This window comes from Littorina saxatilis, unplaced genomic scaffold, assembly GCF_037325665.1.
Source record: "Littorina saxatilis isolate snail1 unplaced genomic scaffold, US_GU_Lsax_2.0 scaffold_462, whole genome shotgun sequence".
NCBI classification, from domain to species: Eukaryota; Metazoa; Mollusca; class Gastropoda; order Littorinimorpha; family Littorinidae; genus Littorina; species Littorina saxatilis.
The window spans coordinates 57,927-80,640 of record NW_027126158.1 but is presented as its reverse complement, the minus strand read 5'-3'; the positions used below and the strand labels follow the sequence as shown (position 1 = coordinate 80,640).

At 42.4% G+C, this 22,714-nt stretch overlaps 1 protein-coding gene and 1 long non-coding RNA gene across 3 annotated transcripts in view; one reads left to right on the top strand and one right to left on the bottom strand.

Annotated features, from left to right (window-relative positions):
* Positions 1-9,824: 9,824 nt before the first annotated feature.
* LOC138954611 (regucalcin-like) overlaps positions 9,825-22,714 on the bottom strand; it is a 33,867-nt gene continuing 20,977 nt past the window's right edge. Inside the window, exons 1-6 of one of the 2 annotated variants that reach the window (XM_070326413.1) lie at positions 14,552-14,729; positions 13,896-14,086; positions 13,200-13,379; positions 12,586-12,801; positions 11,904-12,047; positions 9,825-10,501 (exon numbers count right to left, since the gene is read on the bottom strand). In XM_070326413.1, the coding sequence (XP_070182514.1) occupies positions 10,293-10,501; positions 11,904-12,047; positions 12,586-12,801; positions 13,200-13,379; positions 13,896-14,061 (915 nt within the window). In that variant the 5' untranslated portion in view covers positions 14,062-14,086; positions 14,552-14,729 and the 3' untranslated portion in view covers positions 9,825-10,292. Of the gene's footprint in view, positions 10,502-11,903; positions 12,048-12,585; positions 12,802-13,199; positions 13,380-13,895; positions 14,087-14,551; positions 14,730-22,714 lie in introns of those variants that run through there. The other variant, XM_070326414.1, reaches the window with a different exon arrangement.
* On the top strand, positions 16,555-22,176 carry LOC138954610 (uncharacterized). Its single transcript, XR_011451908.1, has 2 exons — positions 16,555-21,429; positions 21,671-22,176. It is a non-coding gene; the product is annotated as an uncharacterized lncRNA (long non-coding RNA).

Sequence of the window (22,714 nt, the reverse complement as noted above, 5' to 3'; positions counted from 1 at the left end):
CATTCTCTCAATGCTGACAATGTCTTGGTGCGTGGTTCTCACATGTGGTGTCCAGTTGTCCATCTTAGCTAATTTAAATTCCGCGTGTGATGTTTTAAGTGGGCCTATTGGGACGAAGCTGAGTAGATTCGGGATGCGAAAATCAGCAGATTATACGATTTTATGATCCGCGGCAGAGACTATCAAGTGCTCTTGCGTATACAAGAACCAGTCGGTCGGATCGAGTCCAGGTGTGATTTTCGCGTTCTACTTACAGTCGTTTTATCTCAGCTGATAACTCCTTGCCAAATGGTGGCAAAAACGCTCAATGGAAAGTGACATCGCATGCGTTGGGAAGACCGTGGGAAAATATTGAGACCTCAGAATAGGGTCCTACGATTGACCAAAGCAAAAATAATACGACAACACATCATAGTGTGTGTGTGTTTCTGCACGCGGTCTGTTTCTCATAAGACACGCAATAAGCACACCCTGGTCGTAAGGGAAAATAGCCTAACATGGACAACTGCCTGATATGGACCACCTCCTGTTCTGACAAACTAACGGTGCTATAGGTCTCAAAACAATTTCATTCTTTGGATAACTTGCATATATATGCGATATAAACATTTGTAACCACACAATAAGCTAAGCTTATATTAAATGTGGTTATAAATATGTACATCTAGATAGGAATTATTATTTCACGTTATGTCAAGGTCAGAGAATCGCTTATCCCCTTGTTATAAATGTAAGACAGACAAGATACAACTTTTACCAAAAAAAGAGGAAAAGATACAGCAAAAGAATCAGAGGATGTGACAGAGGACGGGAAGAGAGTTAATTTTATTTTTCAGCAAGCAAGGGGGGGGGGTCAGAGAGACGATTACTGTTACAGACTTGCCAATTCAATGTTCCTGCAGCAGCAATAATTTCATCCAAAATGTTGTCCAAACTAATTAAGCTTAGATTACTCATAATTTATGAATACAAAGAAAAACCTTCAAGAAAGATTCACTCAAACTTGATTAAATCCCCAGATGAAGCATCCGTCGCGTCGCACATATGGAAACATGCGTTCTTTGATATTACTGTTGCGATCGGTTTTGACGCTGCCGCCACCTCGCCGCAACTATCGTGCTGCCATCGCGTCGCGATATGGAAACACAGCTTAAGACTATGCATATAATACTGCTGGTTTTCTCTTCATTCTTCTCAAAATGTCGGTCTCTGTCTGTCTGTCCCTGTTTGTGTGTCTCTCTATCTCTATCTCGCACTAATTCTGTCGGTCGGTCCGTCTCTCTGTCTGTCTCTCTGTATTTCTAGCTCTGTCTCTCTTTTTGTCTTTTTCTTACTCTCTCAGTTTATTAAAACAAAACAAAAACAAGTCGCGTAAGGCGAAAATACAACATTTAGTCAAGTAGCTGTCGAACTCACAGAATGAAACTGAACGCAATGCAACGCAGCAAGACCGTATACTCGTAGCATCGCCAGCCACCGCTCACGGCAAAGGCAGTGAAATTGACAAGAAGAGCGGGGTAGTAGTTGCGCTGAGAAGGATAGCACGCTTTTCTGTACCTCTATTCGTTTTAACTTTGTGAGCGTGTTTTTAATCCAAACATATCATATATATACGTTTTTGGAATCAAGAACCGATAAGGAATAAGATGAAAGTGTTTTTAAATTGATTTGGAAAATTTAATTTTGATACTAATTTTTATATTTTTAATTTTCAGAGCTTGTTTTTAATCCAAATATAACATATTGATATGTTTTTGGAATCAGCAAATAATGGAGAATAAGATGAACGTAAATGTGGATCGTTTTATAATTTTTTTTTTTTTACATTTTTCTGATTTTTAATGACCAAAGTCATTAATTAATTTTTAATTTAATTAAGCCACCAAGCTGAAATGTAATACCGAAGTCCGGGCTTTTTCGAACATTACTTGACCAAAATTTCAACCAATTTGGTTGAAAAATGAGGGCGTGACAGTGCCGCCTCAACTTTCACGAAAAACCGGATATGACGTCATCAAAGACATTTATCAAAAAAATGAAAACAACGTTCGGGGATATCATACCCAGGAACTCTCCTGTCAAATTTCACAAAGATCGGTACAGTAGTTTAGTCTGAATCACTCTACACACACACACAGACAGACACACACACACACACACACACATCCCTGCCTGTCTGCCTGTTCTTCTCTCTCTCTTAGGTTACTTTCACGGATTATGCAAAAAAGAAATATGCACGGCTGCTTCACACTTTTCTTGTTTTCTCTCTATTCTCAACCTTTGGTGTCTGTCTGCGTGTCTGTGTGTCTGTCTGTCTGTTTGTTTGTTTGTCTGTCTGTCTGTCTGTCTCTCTCTCTCCCCTTCTCTCTCTCCCCATCTCTCTCCCGCCATCTCTCTCTCTTTTTCGCTCTCTTCATCTCTCTCTCTCTCTCTCTCTCTCTCCCCTTCTCTCTCTCCCCATCTCTCTCTCGCCATCTCTCTCTCTTTTTCGCTCTCTTCATCTCTCTTTCTCTCTCTCTCTCTCTCTCTCTCTCTCTCTCTCTCTCTCTCTCTCTCTCTCTCTCTCTCTCTCTCTCTCTTACAGTCAGCATAATGTATTACAAATGATGGTTTATTCCTGGCAAATTTCGACCAAATGATTATCGAAGATGGTTATGCAAATAAGATGCAACAACGGAAAACAGACGAAATTAAACAGAGACCCCAAGCCCGTGACAGACAGACCGACAGACAGACAGACAGACAGACAGACAGACAGACAGACAGACACAGAGACTGAGACAGAGACAGACAGACTAGACAAGCCGACAAACAAAAAAACAACATGAAAAGACACATGTAGGTGACGATGCTGATCCCAATACCGATGCCGATGATGATGATGATGATGATGATGATGATGATGATGATGATGATGATGATGATGATGATATATCTCTTTATTTCCCTCTCTTGGAGAGTTTGCTGCGTGATAGCCTCTAACCCTATTCATTGTATAACAACGTTAAATCATCATCGTCATCTCTCTCTCCCGTTCTCTCTCTCGCTCCCCCTCTCTCTCTCTCTCTCTCTCTCTCTCTCTCTCTCTCTCTCTCTCTCTCTCTCTCTCTCTCTCTCTCTCTCTCTCTTACACACTTTCTCTTTCCTACTCTCTCTCTGTTTTGTTCTCCTTTCTCTGTCAGATTTGTTTTAAACAAACACGTAGGAAAGAAATCTGCAGAGCTGTTGCAATTGTGTCTTTTATCTCTATCTCTTTCTATGATTTTTTTTCCGGTTTTTGACTGTGTGCCTATCTGTCTGTCTTCCTCTCTCTCGCAGGTTACTGTCTGTCCGTATGTCTGTCCGTCTGTTTGTCCGTCTCTCTCACTCTGTCTCTGTCTTTCTCTCTTATTTAATTACCCCAACTCTCACTCTCTCTCTCTCTCTCTACAATTACAAATACAATTTTTGTATTAAACATGCCCCTCTCCTCTTTATTGGTATAATGTACACAAACCCTTTTCGAATGAAGGGACTTACAAACCAACCACTACATGTATTTAGATGTGTGATGATCTTGGCAATGTCTTGCTTGTTTGATTGATTTTCTTTAAAATGTAATGTATGGATTAGAGCATGATGTTGAGAAAGTGCAAGCTGCACTATACCACTTAATTCACATCAATCAACTCGCAATTTACCTCAATGTAATGCATTTTGTGTACATATGTATAATGTGTTTTCACTTTAGTTATCTGTTAAAATGTAGAATTTTAGTTATCTATTTTCTAATTTTTATCTTGTATTTTTTATTTCATTTTTTTAGTTAGTCCCTCTTTAGGGCGAGGGCTGGATGTAAAAAAGCAGACCACTGCTTAATCTACTACCCTCGTTAAATAAAGAATTGTCATTGTCATTGTCTCTCTCTCTCTCTCTCTCTCTCTCTCTCTCTCTCTCTCTCTCTCTCTCTCTCTCTATCTGTCCCTCCGGTAGCACACATTTTTCGCTCCAGCAATTTACTTGAACAAGTGAAGAAAATGCCTGTCGTTGGACTACCAACTGCTGTGGAAGCTACCTTGACAGGCCTGCCAGCTGACCACTATGTCAAGTACTGGAAAGTCACCGGAGAATGAGAAGGAGCCACAGTCACACTTCAACTGCTCAGCACAGAGAACCAACAGGCCGCCATTTGCCGAGCTAGTCAACGCAACGTAAACAAAACCCCTTCGCAGCTCAGACGTGACAGACAATGATCCCAACAATTTAACAGCAAAGAGGTATGCGTTTCTTCTGTTGATACAGCTGATCGATCATCTGCGAAATCATGCCAGCACAACATCAGGCATAATTCACACAAACACGTACGACAAAGTTCCCGACGTTAGGCACAAACAGAAAATGAGACTACACGCCGGCGAACGCATTGACAGCGAGGCAAGCTGTGTTGTGAACATTGAAGCACGTGAATCACGGAGCCACATTCCATCCAAGCTGACGGAACCTGCCTTGCAGCAATCCGTTGACTCCACATGCGTGGCCACTGACAGTGACAAGGACAGATATTTTACGTCAGAGAGTGATACAGAGGAACCAGTGGAAAAGCAGTTGACTAAAGCTGAAAAGGATGCTTTGGAAAGGGAGTACAGTCTAGGGGAAGTAAAAGCACTTGCTTTAGAAATTACTACGAACCCCAGAACACGAAAGAAAGTGATTAGAATGGTGTACAATGCTTCATCCAAACAGCTGCTTGCAAAATCAGATGACTTCATGTTCACCTACGATTGTACCAAAGCTGAAACATTGTACTGGACGTTATTCAGGGACAAAGCAGACATGAGTTATGATGAATCAGAACGACTGGCATTTATTGAGGAGCCTGCGGATGTGCGACGAACACTGTACCTTATTGAGATAAATCATATCGCCAAGGATTTGCATGCACTGGTTACACTTCTCAGAGCCTACCTTCAGACTTGAACTTTGATCGCTGTTGTATCACATTTACGTATCATTACATGCTGCTTCTCTTGCAAAACTCGTAAAGCACTACTACTATATTTTGCAGCTGATACTGGTAAAACGTTAATACTCTATGATTGTATTAAAACATTATTGTACATAATGCACTGGAAACATTTTCAAACATAATGTGGTTAACTTCTATTTCACCTCAATGAGCGAGGGCGGGATGAAAAAAAAAAGTAGTTTAGCATTTCCTATTCTGTTACAGTGTTAAGATAAAGATCAATTCAATTCAATTCAATTCAATTCAATTCAATACAATCATCTCTCCCTCATTCTCGTTCTCATAAATAGGACTCAAACCATACCGGCACGGTGGCCTAGTGGTAAGGCGTCCGCCCCGTGATCGGGAGGTCGTGGGTTCGAAACCCGGCCGGGTCATACCTAAGACTTTAAAATTGGCAATCTAGTGGCTGCTCCGCCTGGCGTCTGGCATTATGGGGTTAGTGCTAGGACTGGTTGGTCCGGTGTCAGAATAATGTGACTGGGTAAGACATGAAGCCTGTGCTGCGACTTCTGTCTTGTGTGTGGCGCACGTTATATGTCAAAGCAGCACCGCCCTGATATGGCCCTTCGTGGTCGGCTGGGCGTGAAGCAAACAAACAGCTCTGCGGTTTTTGGACGTCCCCATTTCACTGCTGTACAGCAAACATCGTCCCCAAATACCTGTGTCTGTGTGTCACCGACTTAGTTGCTCTGCAGAGTGTGTGTGTGTGTGTGTAATACTGCCTTGCTGCAGAGTTTGTGTTATTCCGCTTTGCTCTGCTGAGTGTGTTTGTGTTAATTACGGTCTGTCTGTCTGTATATTCTTTTGTCTGTCCGTCTGTCACTCAAGGGTAAGGGGGTGTCCTTAACCTCTCCTTTGTTGTCTCGGTCTGTCTCTGTCTATCTGTCTATGTCGCTCTTTCTGACTCTCTCCCTCTCAGCGGAGATCAAAGCCAATGAAAAACACACATCTCTGAAGCAGTTTTAGCTTGTGCCTCCAAATGACTGCTGTACAACAACCAGACCCCATCTGACTGCTGTTTGGGAAACAGTCCCCAATTCACTGCTGTACACCATTTACGTATCATTACATGCTGTTTCTCTTTCGAAACTTGTAAAGCACTACTTCTATTTTGCAGCTGATACTGGTAAAATGTTAATACACTATGATTGTATTGAAACATTATTGTACATAAAGCACTGGAACATTTTCAAACATAATGTGGTTAACTTCTATTTCAACTCAATGGGCGAGGGCGGGATGAAAAAAAAACATTTTAGCATTTCTTGTTCTGTTACAGTGTTAAGAGAAAGATAAATTCAATTCAATTTAATTCAATTCAATTTAATACAACTCTCTCTCCCTCATTCTCATTCTCATAAATCAGACTCAAACCATCCGTTGTCAGGGTCGTGAATGCTAGCTACTGACTGGATTGGAAATACTCTTATGTCGCCTAGCGCCATATGTAACTGATGAAACCATTCATAGCACAGCGCAGAGCTATCGGTTTTTGGACGTCCCCATTTCACTGCTGTACAGCAAACATCGTCCCCAAATAACTGTGTCTGTGTGTCACCGACTTAGTTGCTCTGCAGAGTCTGTGTGTGTAATACTGCCTTGCTCTGCTGAGTTTGTGTGTTATACCGCTTTGCTCTGCTGAGTGTGTGTGTTTGTGTTAATTACGGTCTGTCTGTATATTCTTTTGTCTGTCCGTCTGTCACTCAAGGGTAAACCGGCACGATTAGCTTAGTGGTAAGGCGTCCGCCCCGTGATCGGGAGGTCGTGGGTTTGAACCTCGGCCGGTGTCACGATTTCATCTTTCGCCTGTGTACATATTTCCCCCTCGATATTTACTCGAGACCGAAATGTTGTTTCCTGGTAAAATTAAGAAAAGAAATTATTTATGGACGAAAAGCATGTCAGTTTCTTGCATGTGAAAAAAATTGGTTGTGAAATTAAATAGATTTCACTCCCAAAATCGAATTCTTCGAAAACGTGTACCGAGTGGTTACGTCCCTTGAGTAAGAAGGGAAACATTTTAGGATGAATCAAATTTCTAAGTTAAATAAAATAATTGGTTGGACAAATTTGGCCCCATGAATGTAAGGTACACAAGGTCGCTCATCAGTACTATCGAAGGGTGTTTTTTTTGTTCAGTGTAGAGTTTATACTAGATCAACGAGGCCGAAAATCGAAATATCAACACGGCGAAAGATGAAAACGTCACACCGGGTCATACCTAAGACTTTAAAATTGGAAATCTAGTGGCTGATCCACATCCCATTTTGGTGCAATCCCATTTTGCCGCCGTCCCATTTTTTTCCCCATCCCATTTTCGCGACATTTCACAAGCCAAGCGTCATTTTATAAAATTTATAATTTTGGATGATTAATGAGATGAGGATGATTATAATGATGATGCTATGGATGTCATTTTATAAAATTTATAATTTTGGATGATTAATGAGATGAGGATGATTATAATGATGATGCTATGGATTTCCAATTTGGATTGAGACTACGTGACAGGGCATTTTACTAACATGTCATAACAATAGCGCGACATCCCATTTTGACACCATATCCCATTTGGCCGCCATGCCGTTTCACCGTATTCCATTTATCCCCCATCCCATTGTCGCGACATTTCACAAGCCAAGCGTCATTTTACTACCGTGTCATAACAATAGCACGTCATCCCATTTTGACACCATCCCATTTGGCCGCCATCACATTTTTTATTTATTCTTCTTGCCAAGCCTCACTATACTACTATACTGCGTTATTCAACTAGGAAGACATTCCGTTTACGCCAAATTCCATTTTTGCCACAATCCAAAATGTCGCGAAATAGAGATGGCGGCAAAATGGGATGACGGCAAAACGGCATGGCGACAAAATGGAATGTGGCGCTAGTGGTTTGACATGGTGGTAAAATGACACATGGCCTATGAAATGTCGCAAAAATGGGATGGGGGCAAAATGGGATAACGGCGAAACGGGATTGCGCCAAAATGGGATGTGGGGCTATTGGTACATGATATGGTGGTAAAATGACACTAGGCCTGAGAAATGTCGCCAAAATGGGATGGGGGCGAATTGGGATAACGGCGAAACAGGACTAATAGATCCCTTGACTTGGGGTAGTGCGACTCTGTCACTGCTAGCTTTCCACTCGGAGGAAGCGACCGGAATTTCCCAACGATGGGACATCCTAGTAATGAATTTTTTTTTTTTAATTCCTAAAATTAACAGAGTCGCGCTACCCCAAAAGTCAAGGAATTTCGTGTTTGTCCCTTGACTTTGGAGATGACAAGAAAATATCGGGCGCAAAAACGTGATTTGTAAAATTTTTCACAACATATGTCGCCTAGCGCCATGTATGTGATGAAACCATTCATATAGCTCTGCGGGAGCTCTGCACTTTTGGACGTCCCCATTTCACTGCTGTACAGCAAACATCGTCCCCAAATACCTGTTTGTTTCTAAAAAATCACGCTGGAGGTTGCATTTAATGTAATAACCTCCTGAAATGAGTTTTGACACTTTAGAATGGCATGTAAAATGACACATGGCCTATGAAATGTCGCAAAAATGGGATGGGGCAAAATGGGATAACGGCCAAACGGGATTGCGCCAAAATGGGACGTGGAGCTAATGGTACATGACATGGTGGTAAAATGACACTTGGCCTGTAAAATGTCGCAAAAATGGGATGGGGGCAAAATAGGCTAACGGCCAAACGGGATTGCGCCAAAATGGGACGTGGAGCTAATGGTACATGACATGGTGGTAAAATGACACTTGGCCTGTAAAATGTCGCAAAAATGGGATGGGGGCAAAATGGGCTAACGGCGAAACGGGATTGCGCCAAAATGGGATGTGGAGCTAATGGTACATGATATGGTGGTAAAATGACACTTGGCCTGAGAAATGTCGCCAAAATGGTATGGGGGCGAATTGGGATAACGGCGAAACAGGACTAATAGATCCCTTGACTTGGGGTAGTGCGACTCTGTCACTGCTAGCTTTCCACTCGGAGGAAGCGACCGGAATTTCCCAACGATGGGGCATCCTAGTAATGAATTTTTTTTTTTTTTTTAATTCTTAAAATTAACAGAGTCGCGCTACCCCAAAAGTCAAGGAATTTCGTGTTTGTCCCTTGACTTTGGAGATGACAAGAAAATATCGGGCGCAAAAACGTGATTTGTAAAATTTTTCACAACATATGTCGCCTAGCGCCATGTATGTGATGAAACCATTCATATAGCTCTGCGGGAGCTCTGCACTTTTGGACGTCCCCATTTCACTGCTGTACAGCAAACATCGTCCCCAAATACCTGTTTGTTTCTAAAAAATCACGCTGGAGGTTGCATTTTATGTAATAACCTCCTGAAATAAGTTTTGACACTTTAGAATGGCATTTAACGCTCATTGAAGTTTTAACAAACTTTCTAACACCTAAAACATTCATAGCACCGATAACGTAATTCTAGCTCTGCACTTTGTGTACACATACGTCCCCATTTCACTGCTGTACAGCAAACATCGTCCCCAAATGTCTGTTTTTCTAAAAATCACGCTGGAGGTTGCATTTTATGTAATAACCTCCTGAAATGAGTTTTCACACTTTAAAATGGCATTTAACGCTCATTGAAGTTTTAAGAAACTTTCTAACACTTAAAACAAAAGAGACCCCAAATGCCTGTGTTTTGAGCAAGATGGCATTTTGATACACAGCCGACCCCAAATGACTGTAAAACCACCTATGTGTGTGTGTGTCTGTGTGTGTGTGTGTGTGTGTGTGAAGGAAAAAGTGTACAAGAGGAGTAGAACAGAACGCTTTACAAGATCAGTACTTTTTATTCAGCATCATGTACTTCTTGGGGATTTATTCCAGCAACAAATAAGCCAATAAATCTGCAACATTCTGGCAGCAGGCATTGCATTCAAAAATAGGGAGCTGGTTCTGTCTTTGTGATCATTTTTAACATTACAAATTGAAAATAGGGCTGATTTATGTAGGTGGCTATGATAATATTACTCATCTCAAACTGGTCAGTGAATAGAACAAAACCGTATATTTTTTTTTTAGATTATTTCACCAACTATTTATAAACAACTGGTCAGAGACAAATTACACATAACTTCTTCGTGAAGTAGAAGCGCACTGCAAAATAGACAAGACACTGGAAATGCAAATGGCAAAGGAGCACAAGGAAGACTACCACAGCTGGTCTGTAAAAAAAAAAAAAATATATATATATTTCATCCAGTTCTACATAAGCATCTGCTCGGCAGTCTAACCCTCGTACATGTACGCGGGGCGACCTTTGGAACCTGTTCCGGTGACCTTGAACACCGACCCCGCCAGCGGCCATTTTGTTTTGAACTCTTCTTCTGACATGTACACTCTGGCGCAGGTCACGTAAAGCTCATCAAGGTTTTTCCCGCCCCAGCACACAGATGTCGTCTGCCTGGCCGGGATGTCGATCTTCTGGAGGGTTTTACCTGGAATGTAAGGGCAATTTTGAATGTGCAGCCCTGTTGGACTTCTGTCATCAAATTCATGGATTTAGTGCCCTACAGATGAGTGGATACTCGCGCGGGTACAATTCAAGTTGTGTGTCTCATTCAATCTTGATTTATTCAATGCAGAACCATACAGTCTCTATGCAGCACTTTCCCTTGATGAGACTATCTCTATTACAAGTCAGTTGTCGAGATGAAGACAATGCATGGCTGTAGACATATATATATATAGACTACTATGAGAAAGTCAATTTCACTCTATACTCATATCAAAACGGATATGCAGTGGTCCCCCCTCCCCCCGCATTCTCTTTACTTTTTTTCAGATTTTTTCTTCATAACGTATTTAAATCTACTTCCATGTTTAAACTTCCTCCGTTTTAATGTCTGCTTTTTACATTTAGTCAAGTTTTGACTAAATGTTTTGACATAGAGGGGGAATCGAGACGAGGGTTGTGGTGTATGTGTGTGTGTGTGTGTGTGTGTGTATGTGTGTGTGTGTGTGTGTGTGTGTGTGTGTGTGTCTGTCTGTCTGTCTGTCTGTCTGTCTGTCTGTCTGTCTGTCTGTCTGTCTGTCTGTCTGTGTGTGCGTGTGTGTGTGAAGAGCAATACAGAGTAAACTACTGGACCGATCTTTATGAAAGTTTACATGAGAGTTCCTGGGTATGATATCCTCAGACGTTTTTTTCATTTTTTCGATAGATGTCTTTGATGATGTCATATCCGGCTTTTTGTAAAAGTTGAGGCGGCACTGTCACACCCTCACTTTTGAATCAAATTGATTGAAATTTTGGCCAAGCAATCTTAGACGAAGGCCGGACTTCGGTATTGCATTTCAGCTTGGAGGCTTAAACATTAATTAATGACTTTGGTCATTAAAAATCTGAAAATTGTAATTAAAATTATTTTTTTATAAAATGATCCAAAATTACGTTTATCTTATTCATCATTTTCTGATTCCAAAAACATATAAATATGTTATATTCGGATTAAAAACAAGCTCTGAAAATTAAAAATATAAAAATTATGATTAAAATAAAATTTCCGAAATTTTAAGAACAATTTCATCTTATTCCTTGTCGGTTCCTGAATCCAAAAACATATAGATATGATATGTTTGGATTAAAAACACGCTCAGAAAGTTAAAACGAAGCGCACAGAAAAGCGTGCTATGCAGCACAGCGCAACCACTACCGCACTAAAGAGGCTCGTTAATTTCACTGCCTTTTGCACGAGCGGCGGACTACGGTCATTGTGAAAAAATGCAGTGCGTTCAGTTTCATTCTGTGAGTTCCACAGCTTGACTAAATGTAGTAATTTCGCCTTACGCGACTTGTTCAGATTTGTTTAGGTCTTAACAAGTGGGTTCTACTGTACCTACCCGTTTCGGGGTCAAACTTGTAAACGGCCCCTGCGTTGTAACAGGCCACCCAGAGGTTTCCGTCCGTGTCGATGGTCATTCCGTCCGGCACGCCATACGTGTCCAGAGTGTCCGGTGGGAACTCGACTGCTGTACGCTTGTTGCCTGCAGTGTGGTAACAGGTGTGATTTATGATTCGATGATTCTTTGTTCAGTGTAATGCGTGGGATAGGTGGAAGGGGGCGGTGTTGGAGGCGGGCGGGACAGAGGAGAAGGAGAAGTGTTTATGATGTGTATGTGTGTGTGTGTGTGTGTGTCTGTTTCAGTCTCTGTATTCATCTCCCCTCTCTCTCTCTCTCTCTCTCTCTCTCTCTCTCTCTCTCTCTCTCTCTCTCTCTCTCTCTCTCTCTCTCTCTCTCTCTCTCTCTTCCTGCCTGACTGTAAGTGCCAGCTTCTGCTTGTTTGTGTGTGCAAGCGCGCGTCTGTTTTAGTTTATGTACTCCCAAGTCCACCAAACAAGAAAGCTTTAACTGAAAAAGCGAGAGAATGAAATACCGTATTTACAAAAAATCTTACAAATCAATACCTTCTTTTATCCTCATTTTCTAAATTGTCTTCAATCTTAAATCCACATAAGACTACGCCGCAAAAGGCATATTCACATGCACACAGTTACAAAAAAATTCTACCATCGAACACTCACTGATAGCCCCAGTCTCTAGGTCGAAGTCGTAGGCGAAGACTTTTCTGGGGATGGAGTCGATGAAGTAGAAAGTCTTGTTGTCGTCGGTCCACGCCAGACCGTTGGAGATGTGGACCTTGCTGACCTTCTTCTCGATGGAGCGGTCCACGTCCAGACAGTACAGTGCACCTGCCTCGGGCTCTACCTTGGCGTTGCCCACCTCTGGCCCCATCGTACCTGGTGAGAAGGATCACAGTGGAATGAGTATTTAAAATGGTTAGACAGCGCTTCAGTAAGAGAAACAAACAATAGTAAAGTATAGCCACATATTTGATCCGTTGTTCTTCGGCGACCTTTAATACCCGGAAGAACTATTTTCAGTACAGGTGATAGATTAGACGCTTCGCTAGGTCAGACGTCTTCGGGAGTTTGACAAAGCCTACAGCCTGTTCTTAACTGGGCGAAGTCGACTACGCGAAGTATACTTCGCGAAGCTGGCCACACGAAGCTTTAGCACCGAGTTTTTGGTAAAAAGAATTCGCGAAGTCAACTTGGGGCTCAAGTAAGGACCGCTTTAGCGAAAGTTGCGTAGAAAACGTTTCTTGGAGAAAGAAAAATGACATAATGCCACCCACCTGCCCACAGCCGTCCCTTCGGGTCACATTTTCCGTCGTTAAAGCGGGAACCAGAGTCCAGTTCCACCTCCTGTATGGTGCTGACCATGCCCGTGTCCCACTCCAATAGCGACAGACGGCGTCCCAGACCAACCACGTAGCCCCCTGCACGGCGCGGCACCACCAGGCTCACCGTGTCCTCTGCGAGAAAGGTTGTCATGGTTACACAACGTAAAAGGTCTATTTTTACTGCACAGTGGAAGTTTCCTTTTAAAACCTAAAACAATTCTTACAAAATCAGATCTTCAAAAGGGAGCTATAATTATAAAATGTAGGTAAACGTACCGAGGTTATGAGCGAAAAAAGTAGAGAAAGCCCGGTCTTGAAGGGGGTCAAGTCCTCAATCGGGTGGCTATAAAAAGGAGAGTTCCCTTGCCTAGAAATTTCCGGTAGTGAACTGTTAGGTGATGTACTTTCGAGAATTAGTTATGTTAAAGGATACGCGAGAGACAGGAAGATGGAAGACCAGACGAACGAACAGACGGACGGACGAACAGACAGACAGACAGACTGGCGAATACATGATTGTAGATTCAGCTGAGAGGGAGAGGGGGATGATTATGGATTGTCTGTCTGTCTTTTGTTTAACTACACGCACGCACACGCACGAACACACACTCGAACACACTCGCACACAGGGAAGAAAGCAAGCCTCACTGAGGTGCCTGACTTGGTCTTCCCCAGTGGCAGGGTTGTAACGGTGCACATCCAGGTTCTTGATGTCCACGTAAAGCAGAGTCTGGGAGGCGTCGTCCCAGTGAGGTCCCTCCCCAACACTGCCACACGCGTTCTTTATCGCCACATCCACTTTGGGCTGAGACATGGCTGGAAGGCTTTACTTGTGTCCCCTATGACGATATAGATTTGTTTAGATTAAAAGGTCGATGCCCATGCATAGCAGAGTCTGGGAAGCGTCATACCAAACAGTTAGTTCCTTTTGCTTCTTATGTTTGTCCTTTCAACCTCCTATGTTTTAATAAAAGCGCATACATGTGACTGAAATCGTGACGTGTTTTCTGTGGCGATTTTACGTTTGTTTTACGATTTAATTAGCATCACTTTGACCAGTAAGGCTTTTAACATACGGAATATAACTTCCGTTCAATTCTACGGGGGGGAAAAAGCCAAAGAAAGGAATAAATAAAAGAATAAGTTCAATCAATGAATAAACTGAAGATGGAATCAATCAATCAATCCATCAATCCATCAATCAATCAATCAATCAACCAATCAATCAATCAATCAACCACACAATCAATCAATCCACCCCTGAATAAAGAAAAGAATAATCATTTGCCCAGCTCATCACTCACCTGTTTTAAAAAACGCAAACCCGTGCAAAATGCCGACACCAATAACACGTGTACCACTGCTAAATGACACAGAAACTTCGCTCCAAGGACAGGATATATTGATAACAACAAACGAAGAGAGCAGTGTGTCAGCTATAACAATGGCCTGTGTTTATCAGTGTTTACCGCTGATAACCCACTAAACATGCCTTTGTACCAAAGGAGCATGAAATAATGTGAATGTTGAGTGAGTTGGTGTGTGTGTGTGTGTGTGTGTGTGTGTGTGTGTGTGTGTGTGTGTGTGTGTGAGTGCGTGTGTGTGTGTGTGATAGTGTGTGTGTGTATGTGTGTGTGTGTGAGTGTGTGTGTGTGTGTGTGTGTGTGTGTGTGTGTGTGTGTGTGTGTGCGCCTGTCCCGACTCTTGTTCCTTGTCCCAGTGTGCTCTCACACCGCCCCGTCCCAGCATTCCCTGCTCCATCCACATCTGAAATTCGTTCCAATGCCAGACTTGTCGATTTTACATACACTCGAGGGAAGGTTGTCAGGTCGCTGCGGTGGGCAGATGAAGGTGAACTTAAAAACTTAATTTTGCGAGGCGATCAGAAAGCAACCAACAATTGTGTTATCTGTCTGGGTTTTTTTGTGTGGATAATAATCAAAACTAGAATAATGCAAACCCTTCTCTGTGTCAGAGGGAACCGTTAAGACTGAAGAAAAGACCATTCAAACAGTGACTCCTGATTTTGGGCGAGGAAAAGCATTGTCAAATATAATATATGTGGTTATTTCAAGTTCCTGTTGAACCCATAGTCCTATTGCCTATAAAAGCCTTGAAATCTGTATCAGTTAGAGTTTACGAGTATAACCTTGTTTAAAAAACAAAAGGATACAAAGCTATGAACTTTTTTTTTAATCAATAGGCCTAATGATTAGCTGGCAAAACGTGTGTGTGTGTGTGTGTGTGTGTGTGTGCGCGCGTGTGTGTGTATGTGTGTGTATGTGTGTTTAACGTCGTTTTCAACCACGAAGGGTTATATCGCGACGGGGAAAGGGGAAGATGGGATAGAGCCACTTATCAATTGTTTCTTGTTCACAAAAGCACTAATCAAAAATTTGCTCCAGGGGCTTGCAACGTAGTACACTATATGACCTTACTGGGAGAATGCAAGTTTCCAGTACAAAGGACGTAACATTTCTTACATACTGCTTGACTAAAATCTTCACAAAAATTGACTATATTCTATACAAGAAACACTTAAGGGTAAAAGGAGAAACGGAATCCGTTAGTCGCCTCTTACGACATGCTGGGGAGCATCGGGTAAATTCTTTCTCGTCCCAACCAATATGGGACTCCCCCTAACCCGCGGGGGGTTGTGTGTGTGTGTACGTAAGAGAGAGAGAGAGAGTGTGTGTACGTAAGAGAGAGAGAGAGAGAGAGAGAGAGAGAGAGAGAGAGAGAGAGAGAGAGAGACTTACTTCAAATGCTGGTGAGGAAGGGGATTCTAAGTACACACACACACACACACACACACACACACACACACACACACACACACACACACACACACACACACACACACACACACACACACACACACACACACAGGAAAGTGTGCATTTATGTAGCATTAACGAAGATCAGAATAACCAACAAGTCGCGTAAGGCGAAAATACAACATTTAGTCAAGCTGTCGAACTCACAGAATGAAACTGAACGTGTCATGAATTATTATTATGAGGCGCGAACCTGTCAAGAATAGAATAGGCAACCGAGACTACTCGCGCATTACACGACGTAGCCAAGTGACGTATTCATATGACGTATCCAAGTGTACTGACGTAAACTAAAATCGTTTCACGAGAGGGTCGTTTTCCGCAAGTCCATGGAGCGAAGAACGCTTGGAGGAAAAGCCGTTTCCCCTTCTTTGAAGGTAAGTGACTGTGATTATTACATCGACAATCGTTCCACGGGATCTGGGCGGAGATGAGTGTATCGTGTCAGTCATGTACATTGTGTTGTTGTCAAGTTGTGTACGTTTGAATGTGCGCTGTTGCCAAATCCCCATTTTCCGAAACACAGTAATAGAATGAGAACGATAATAAAATATGAACAAACCAAGTCTTTTAGACAGGCTGTGTAGGTAACACATATGGCCCTTTGATCTGTTTCAGGAACCCACGGTCCAATGATTCATTCATCTTCCTCTTCCTCATGTTGCCGTAATTGTGGAGAGAGATGTAACCAGACTACTTCTGCTATTAACTTGATGATGGTGTCTTGAGAAGAAGAGTGACGAACCAAACCAGGAGCGCGGTCTTCTAGACCAGTCAAGTGCTACAAGTCATCTCGAGTACCTTTTCAATGACATCGAGCTAAGTCAAAACTTCATAAACATTATGTGTATTCCTTTTGTTTTGATGTCTTCCAAGGGAAAATTATGAAGAACGTTTGCAGCAGCGGAGTCACGTTAGATTACCGTGACAGAATTGAAATCCAGCAGCAATAGACATGTGATCAGAGTGTGCTGAGATGCAAGTAACATGACCTAGCTTGAACAGTGTGTGATACATTTAGTACGATACTGATATTTAGCAAAAATATAGACTAACCTGATTAATGTGTGCTGCATTGCAAGAATTTTATTAACACTATCCATGTATTAAATTATGTAAACCAATGTTGACCTTTCTCCGCTACTTCGAGAGCATGGGAAAGAGTGAAAGAAAGTAAAGTCAAGGCAGTACCTGTTTCTTTAGCTAATACGAAAAGGCGGCGTGTTTTCCTTCCATAAACTTCCTTTGGAAGGCGCACGCAGAAAGAAACAGGCTGACGAAAACTGACCTGTGACATATGGGGGCTCGTCCGGGATTTTGTAACTCGTAATTTCAATTTGGCTTCCCCAAACAAATTTTCTTCAAACAAATTCCCTATTCGTTTTTCGTTTGTGTGTTCGTCCGTTCATGTTCATCATCGTATAAATCAACTTTTGTATTTATTCATGTTTATAGTTAGTTCATCATTTAACGATAACAGAGTCTGACGTGTGTGCTTCAGCACACGGGAATAATCCAAATGAAGAGTGACGCAAGGCTTTGACGTCACTATAATAATTCACGTAAAGCACTAATGTTATAGTAGTTTAGTTCCCCCTATTTGGCTGTGCTAAACAAAAGGCTATAACAGAAGACAGTGGACTAACACCCTGTCAGGCCATCCTGTGTCCCTTAGTCGACAAAATTATAATATTGTTGGTCGCCGTGGGAGGTTGGTGGGCGAATTGGGTTATATACGAGGGATAGCACTCATCTTCGTCCAGAAGGACCGTGGAAGTGAAGTTGATTCTGCAGACAGTCACACTTCACAACGCCAAGAGTAAGGGTTAGGAAAATTAGATTATTGTCTATACAGCAGTAGATAATTGAAGAATCTTATTTCGACTTACTGTGCGATAGAATCGAGTTGATATTAATATAGGCGAAAGGTCCACGTTGATGGAGCGCCGATGAGATATTAAAATGAAGTTCACTCGATAGAACGGTATATTGTTTGACATATACCAGAAGAACCATAAATTCTAGTGTTAGGTATCCGTGGTTATAAAAGGATATTAGAATGGTTCAGAGAAATCGTGTCATTGGGACACGTAACGTTTACTGAGGTAACGTTGAACGTTCATGAATTCAAGTAGCAAAGTGAGCTTCACTAAAGTAACACTTCATTCTATAGTGGGGGAGTTTTCTCTCTCTAGTAAATAGTGTGTGAAAAGCAGTTTAGTCAAATCGGTTTTTCAACCGAGCATCACGTATTTGCAGTTTGATTCAGTGAATATCTGTGTGTGAGTTAACGTAAAGGATATGCAAACATCCAAACACCCGAGTACTAGGGCGCATATAGCAAGAATGAACGCTGACCCGCAGAACCAGAATACGGCCGAGGCCGTAGTTTCAGATGTTGAAGGGGGTGACACATATGTCAACACCCAAGGAGAATCGAGCGATAATGATTCTCAGACGTTAGGCGCGCGTGTAACGACTTATGTATCCGCTGCGAGTAATGAACGTGCAGGTCCGATCCACCCTGTAAAATCCGGATTAGAGTGGACTCGCGAACTTTTGGCGATAGGACGAGAGTTAGGACTCGAAGGCAAAGACTTGCGTGAGTTTGTAGCTGAAGAACGCGCACGAGAGGAACGAGAAGCTCACGAACGCGAACGTGAACGTGAAGAACGCGCACGAGAGGAACGTGAACGTGAACGTGAAGTTCTCGAACGTGAACGTGAACGAGAAGCCGATCGCGCGTTTCAACTAGAACAGTTGAGGATACAAACGGAAGCACGCCGAGACAACGCCAACAATAACGCGTCGAGGCGTCGTGGGGATGACGACTTTATCCCAAAAATCCCTTTTCTTGATGACAAAGACGACATCGAGAGTTGGTTTGCACAATTTGAACATTATGCAACCGACTGTCATCTCGACGACGAACGCAAAGCTACGAGAATGGTGTATTTCCTGAAAGGAAAGGCGAGAACCATTTATGCAAAACTCAGTTTCGAAGACGCGCGCAACTACAACACTTTGAAGAATGCGTTGTATGATGGATTTCAACTGACAGCAGATCAATATCGGAAGAAATTCCGTCAGCTGAAGCGAAACCCATCTGACACGTACAAAGAACATGTCACCAAACTTGAGCGCATCCTCGATAAATGGATCGAGTTAGCCAAGTGCGATGAACATGTGGCAGATCTGAAGGATCTAGTTCTCAGAGAACAATTAGAGAACACCTTCCCTGCCGAAGTGATGTTGCACGTACTTGATCGGAAACCGAAGTCTGCGAAAGAAATGGGCGAAATTGCCACGGAGTACGAACAATCACGTTCGAACATCAGGCCACGGCAATCTCACCAAAACCATTCTAGCGGCAGCGCGTTTTCGAACACGAAAGGTTCGAACGTCGTCGAAAGTGACGCGAAAGAGAAATCGTCACAGAAAGAACATAAATACGTGAGCGATGATGAAAAACAAAGACTGAAAGCCACAGGCTGTTGTTTTTTTTGCAAGGGCAAAGGGCACCTGTCGCGATTTTGTCCCAATAAGGGAGAAAGCGTTCACGCAGTTCATGTTCGAAATGAATTTGATGGACAAGAAATCCCCGTACATCTTGACAAGCTGTGCAAGTCGTGCAAAAAGAAGGATTTCAAAGAGGAAGTGTTCATCAAATTAGACGGCCGAATCGTAAAAGCATTACGCGATTCCGGGTGCTCAGGTATTATGGTCAGGGCCGACCTTATACCTGAAGAAAGGTACTTGGCAAAGAAAAAAGAAACTACGCTCGCAGAGAAGAAAACACGGAAATTGTGTCCCACGGCTGTGGCCCACATTGACTGTCCGTATTTTGATGCCAAAACCGAAGTGGTCATACTCGATGATCCCATTTATCCTGTCCTCATAGGTAAATGGTATGGTGTAGGCCAGAACAAGAGGAAGACCCCTTTGTTTCCAGTACGTGACCCGAGTTGGTATCAAGGTGAGACCAACGCGGCGGTCAGTACACGGAAGCAAGAGAAGAGAAAAAAAAAACGGAATGAGAAACCTGTGCCGGGAACTAGTCATGATGACAGAAATACACACAAGATGTATTCCCCGCAAGATCTCAAGAAGGCTCAGAATGATGATGAAACACTGGCAAAAGTACGCCAAATGGCTGTTTCAGGAGAATCATTCCACGGTGTGAAATATGTATACAAGAAAGAAATCTTGTACAGGACAACCCTCGACAAAACCGGGAGTGAATCTAGTAAAGTCGTTGTTCCCAAAGAAATGAGAAGCAAAGTGCTTTCTTTTGGGCACGACCACCCGATGACAGGTCATCTCGGGCAGAAGAAAACCACTGATAGAATCAGGTGTGAGTTCTGGTGGCCAGGTTTGGTCGGAGACATAAAACGTTACTGTCTCTCGTGTGACACATGCCAAAGAACAGCGCCAAAAGGCAGAACCAAGAAAGCACCTCAAGACAGTCTGGGGTTCTCACCCTTTGAAATGCGGTATGGCAAGACCATCAGAGGTCCCATGCAGGTTCTGCGTCGTGCATGGACTGATGAATCGGTCGAAGGTGAACAGAAGACGTCAGCAGAATACGTTGTCGACCTCAGAAACAGAATTGACGAAAAAAAAGAAGAAGCAGAAGAACACATCGCCGTAGTCATCGAGGAAGATGATACGATGAACGATGATATCTTCCGAATAGACACTCAGAAGATGATTCCTCTGCTGGAAACTACTCGTACAGAAGATGTCACAAGCGTGAACTTCTGTAAAGAATTGAGTAGAGAAAGAACAAAAGAGGCGAAAGCGATCTGTAGTGCATTCTCCAAGAATCTGACTGATGTACCGATTACTACCAACTTGGAGAAGTGCAGAATCGAACTTACAGAGAAGAAACCTGTGTTTGTTCGACCGAGACTCGTACCTCATGCGATGGTGAAAACGGTCGAAGACGAGATCGACGAGATGTTGAAGCTCGGGGTCATTGAACCGGCAAACTCACCGTACAATGCTCCAATCGTTTTTGTGAAGAAGAAAGGAGGTAAGAAATACCGGGTTGTGACAACCATGGAGCAGATTATTTAAGTCGCGCTTCATATAGTGACTAAATTTGGGAAATTCATTCTCAAGAAAGGGGCTGTCATGAATTATTATTATGAGGCGCGAACCTGTCAAGAATAGAATAGGCAACCGAGACTACTCGCGCATTACACGACGTAGCCAAGTGACGTATTCATATGACGTATCCAAGTGTACTGACGTAAACTAAAATCGTTTCACGAGAGGGTCGTTTTCCGCAAGTCCATGGAGCGAAGAACGCTTGGAGGAAAAGCCGTTCCCCTTCTTTGAAGGTAAGTGACTGTGATTATTACATCGACAATCGTTCCACGGGATCTGGGCGGAGATGAGTGTATCGTGTCAGTCATGTACATTGTGTTGTTGTCAAGTTGTGTACGTTTGAATGTGCGCTGTTGCCAAATCCCCATTTTCCGAAACACAGTAATAGAATGAGAACGATAATAAAATATGAACAAACCAAGTCTTTTAGACAGGCTGTGTAGGTAACACATATGGCCCTTTGATCTGTTTCAGGAACCCACGGTCCAATGATTCATTCATCTTCCTCTTCCTCATGTTGCCGTAATTGTGGAGAGAGATGTAACCAGACTACTTCTGCTATTAACTTGATGATGGTGTCTTGAGAAGAAGAGTGACGAACCAAACCAGGAGCGCGGTCTTCTAGACCAGTCAAGTGCTACAAGTCATCTCGAGTACCTTTTCAATGACATCGAGCTAAGTCAAAACTTCATAAACATTATGTGTATTCCTTTTGTTTTGATGTCTTCCAAGGGAAAATTATGAAGAACGTTTGCAGCAGCGGAGTCACGTTAGATTACCGTGACAGAATTGAAATCCAGCAGCAATAGACATGTGATCAGAGTGTGCTGAGATGCAAGTAACATGACCTAGCTTGAACAGTGTGTGATACATTTAGTACGATACTGATATTTAGCAAAAATATAGACTAACCTGATTAATGTGTGCTGCATTGCAAGAATTTTATTAACACTATCCATGTATTAAATTATGTAAACCAATGTTGACCTTTCTCCGCTACTTCGAGAGCATGGGAAAGAGTGAAAGAAAGTAAAGTCAAGGCAGTACCTGTTTCTTTAGCTAATACGAAAAGGCGGCGTGTTTTCCTTCCATAAACTTCCTTTGGAAGGCGCACGCAGAAAGAAACAGGCTGACGAAAACTGACCTGTGACAGAACGCAATGCAATTTTTCAGCAAGACCGTATACTCGTAGCATCGTCAGTCCACCGCTCGTGGCAAAGGCAGTGAAATTGACAAGAAGTGCGGGGTAGTAGTTGCGCTGAGAAGGATAGCACGCTTTTCTGTACCTCTCTTCGTTTTAACTTTCTGAGCGTGTTTTTAATCCAAACGTATCATATCTATATGTTTTTGGAATCAGGAACCGACAAGGAATAAGATGAAAGTGTTTTTAAATTGATTTCGAAAATTTAATTTTGATCATAATTTTTATATTTTTAATTTTCAGAGCTTGTTTTTAATCCAAATATAACATATTGATATGTTTTTGGAATCAGAAAATGATGAAGAATAAGATGAACG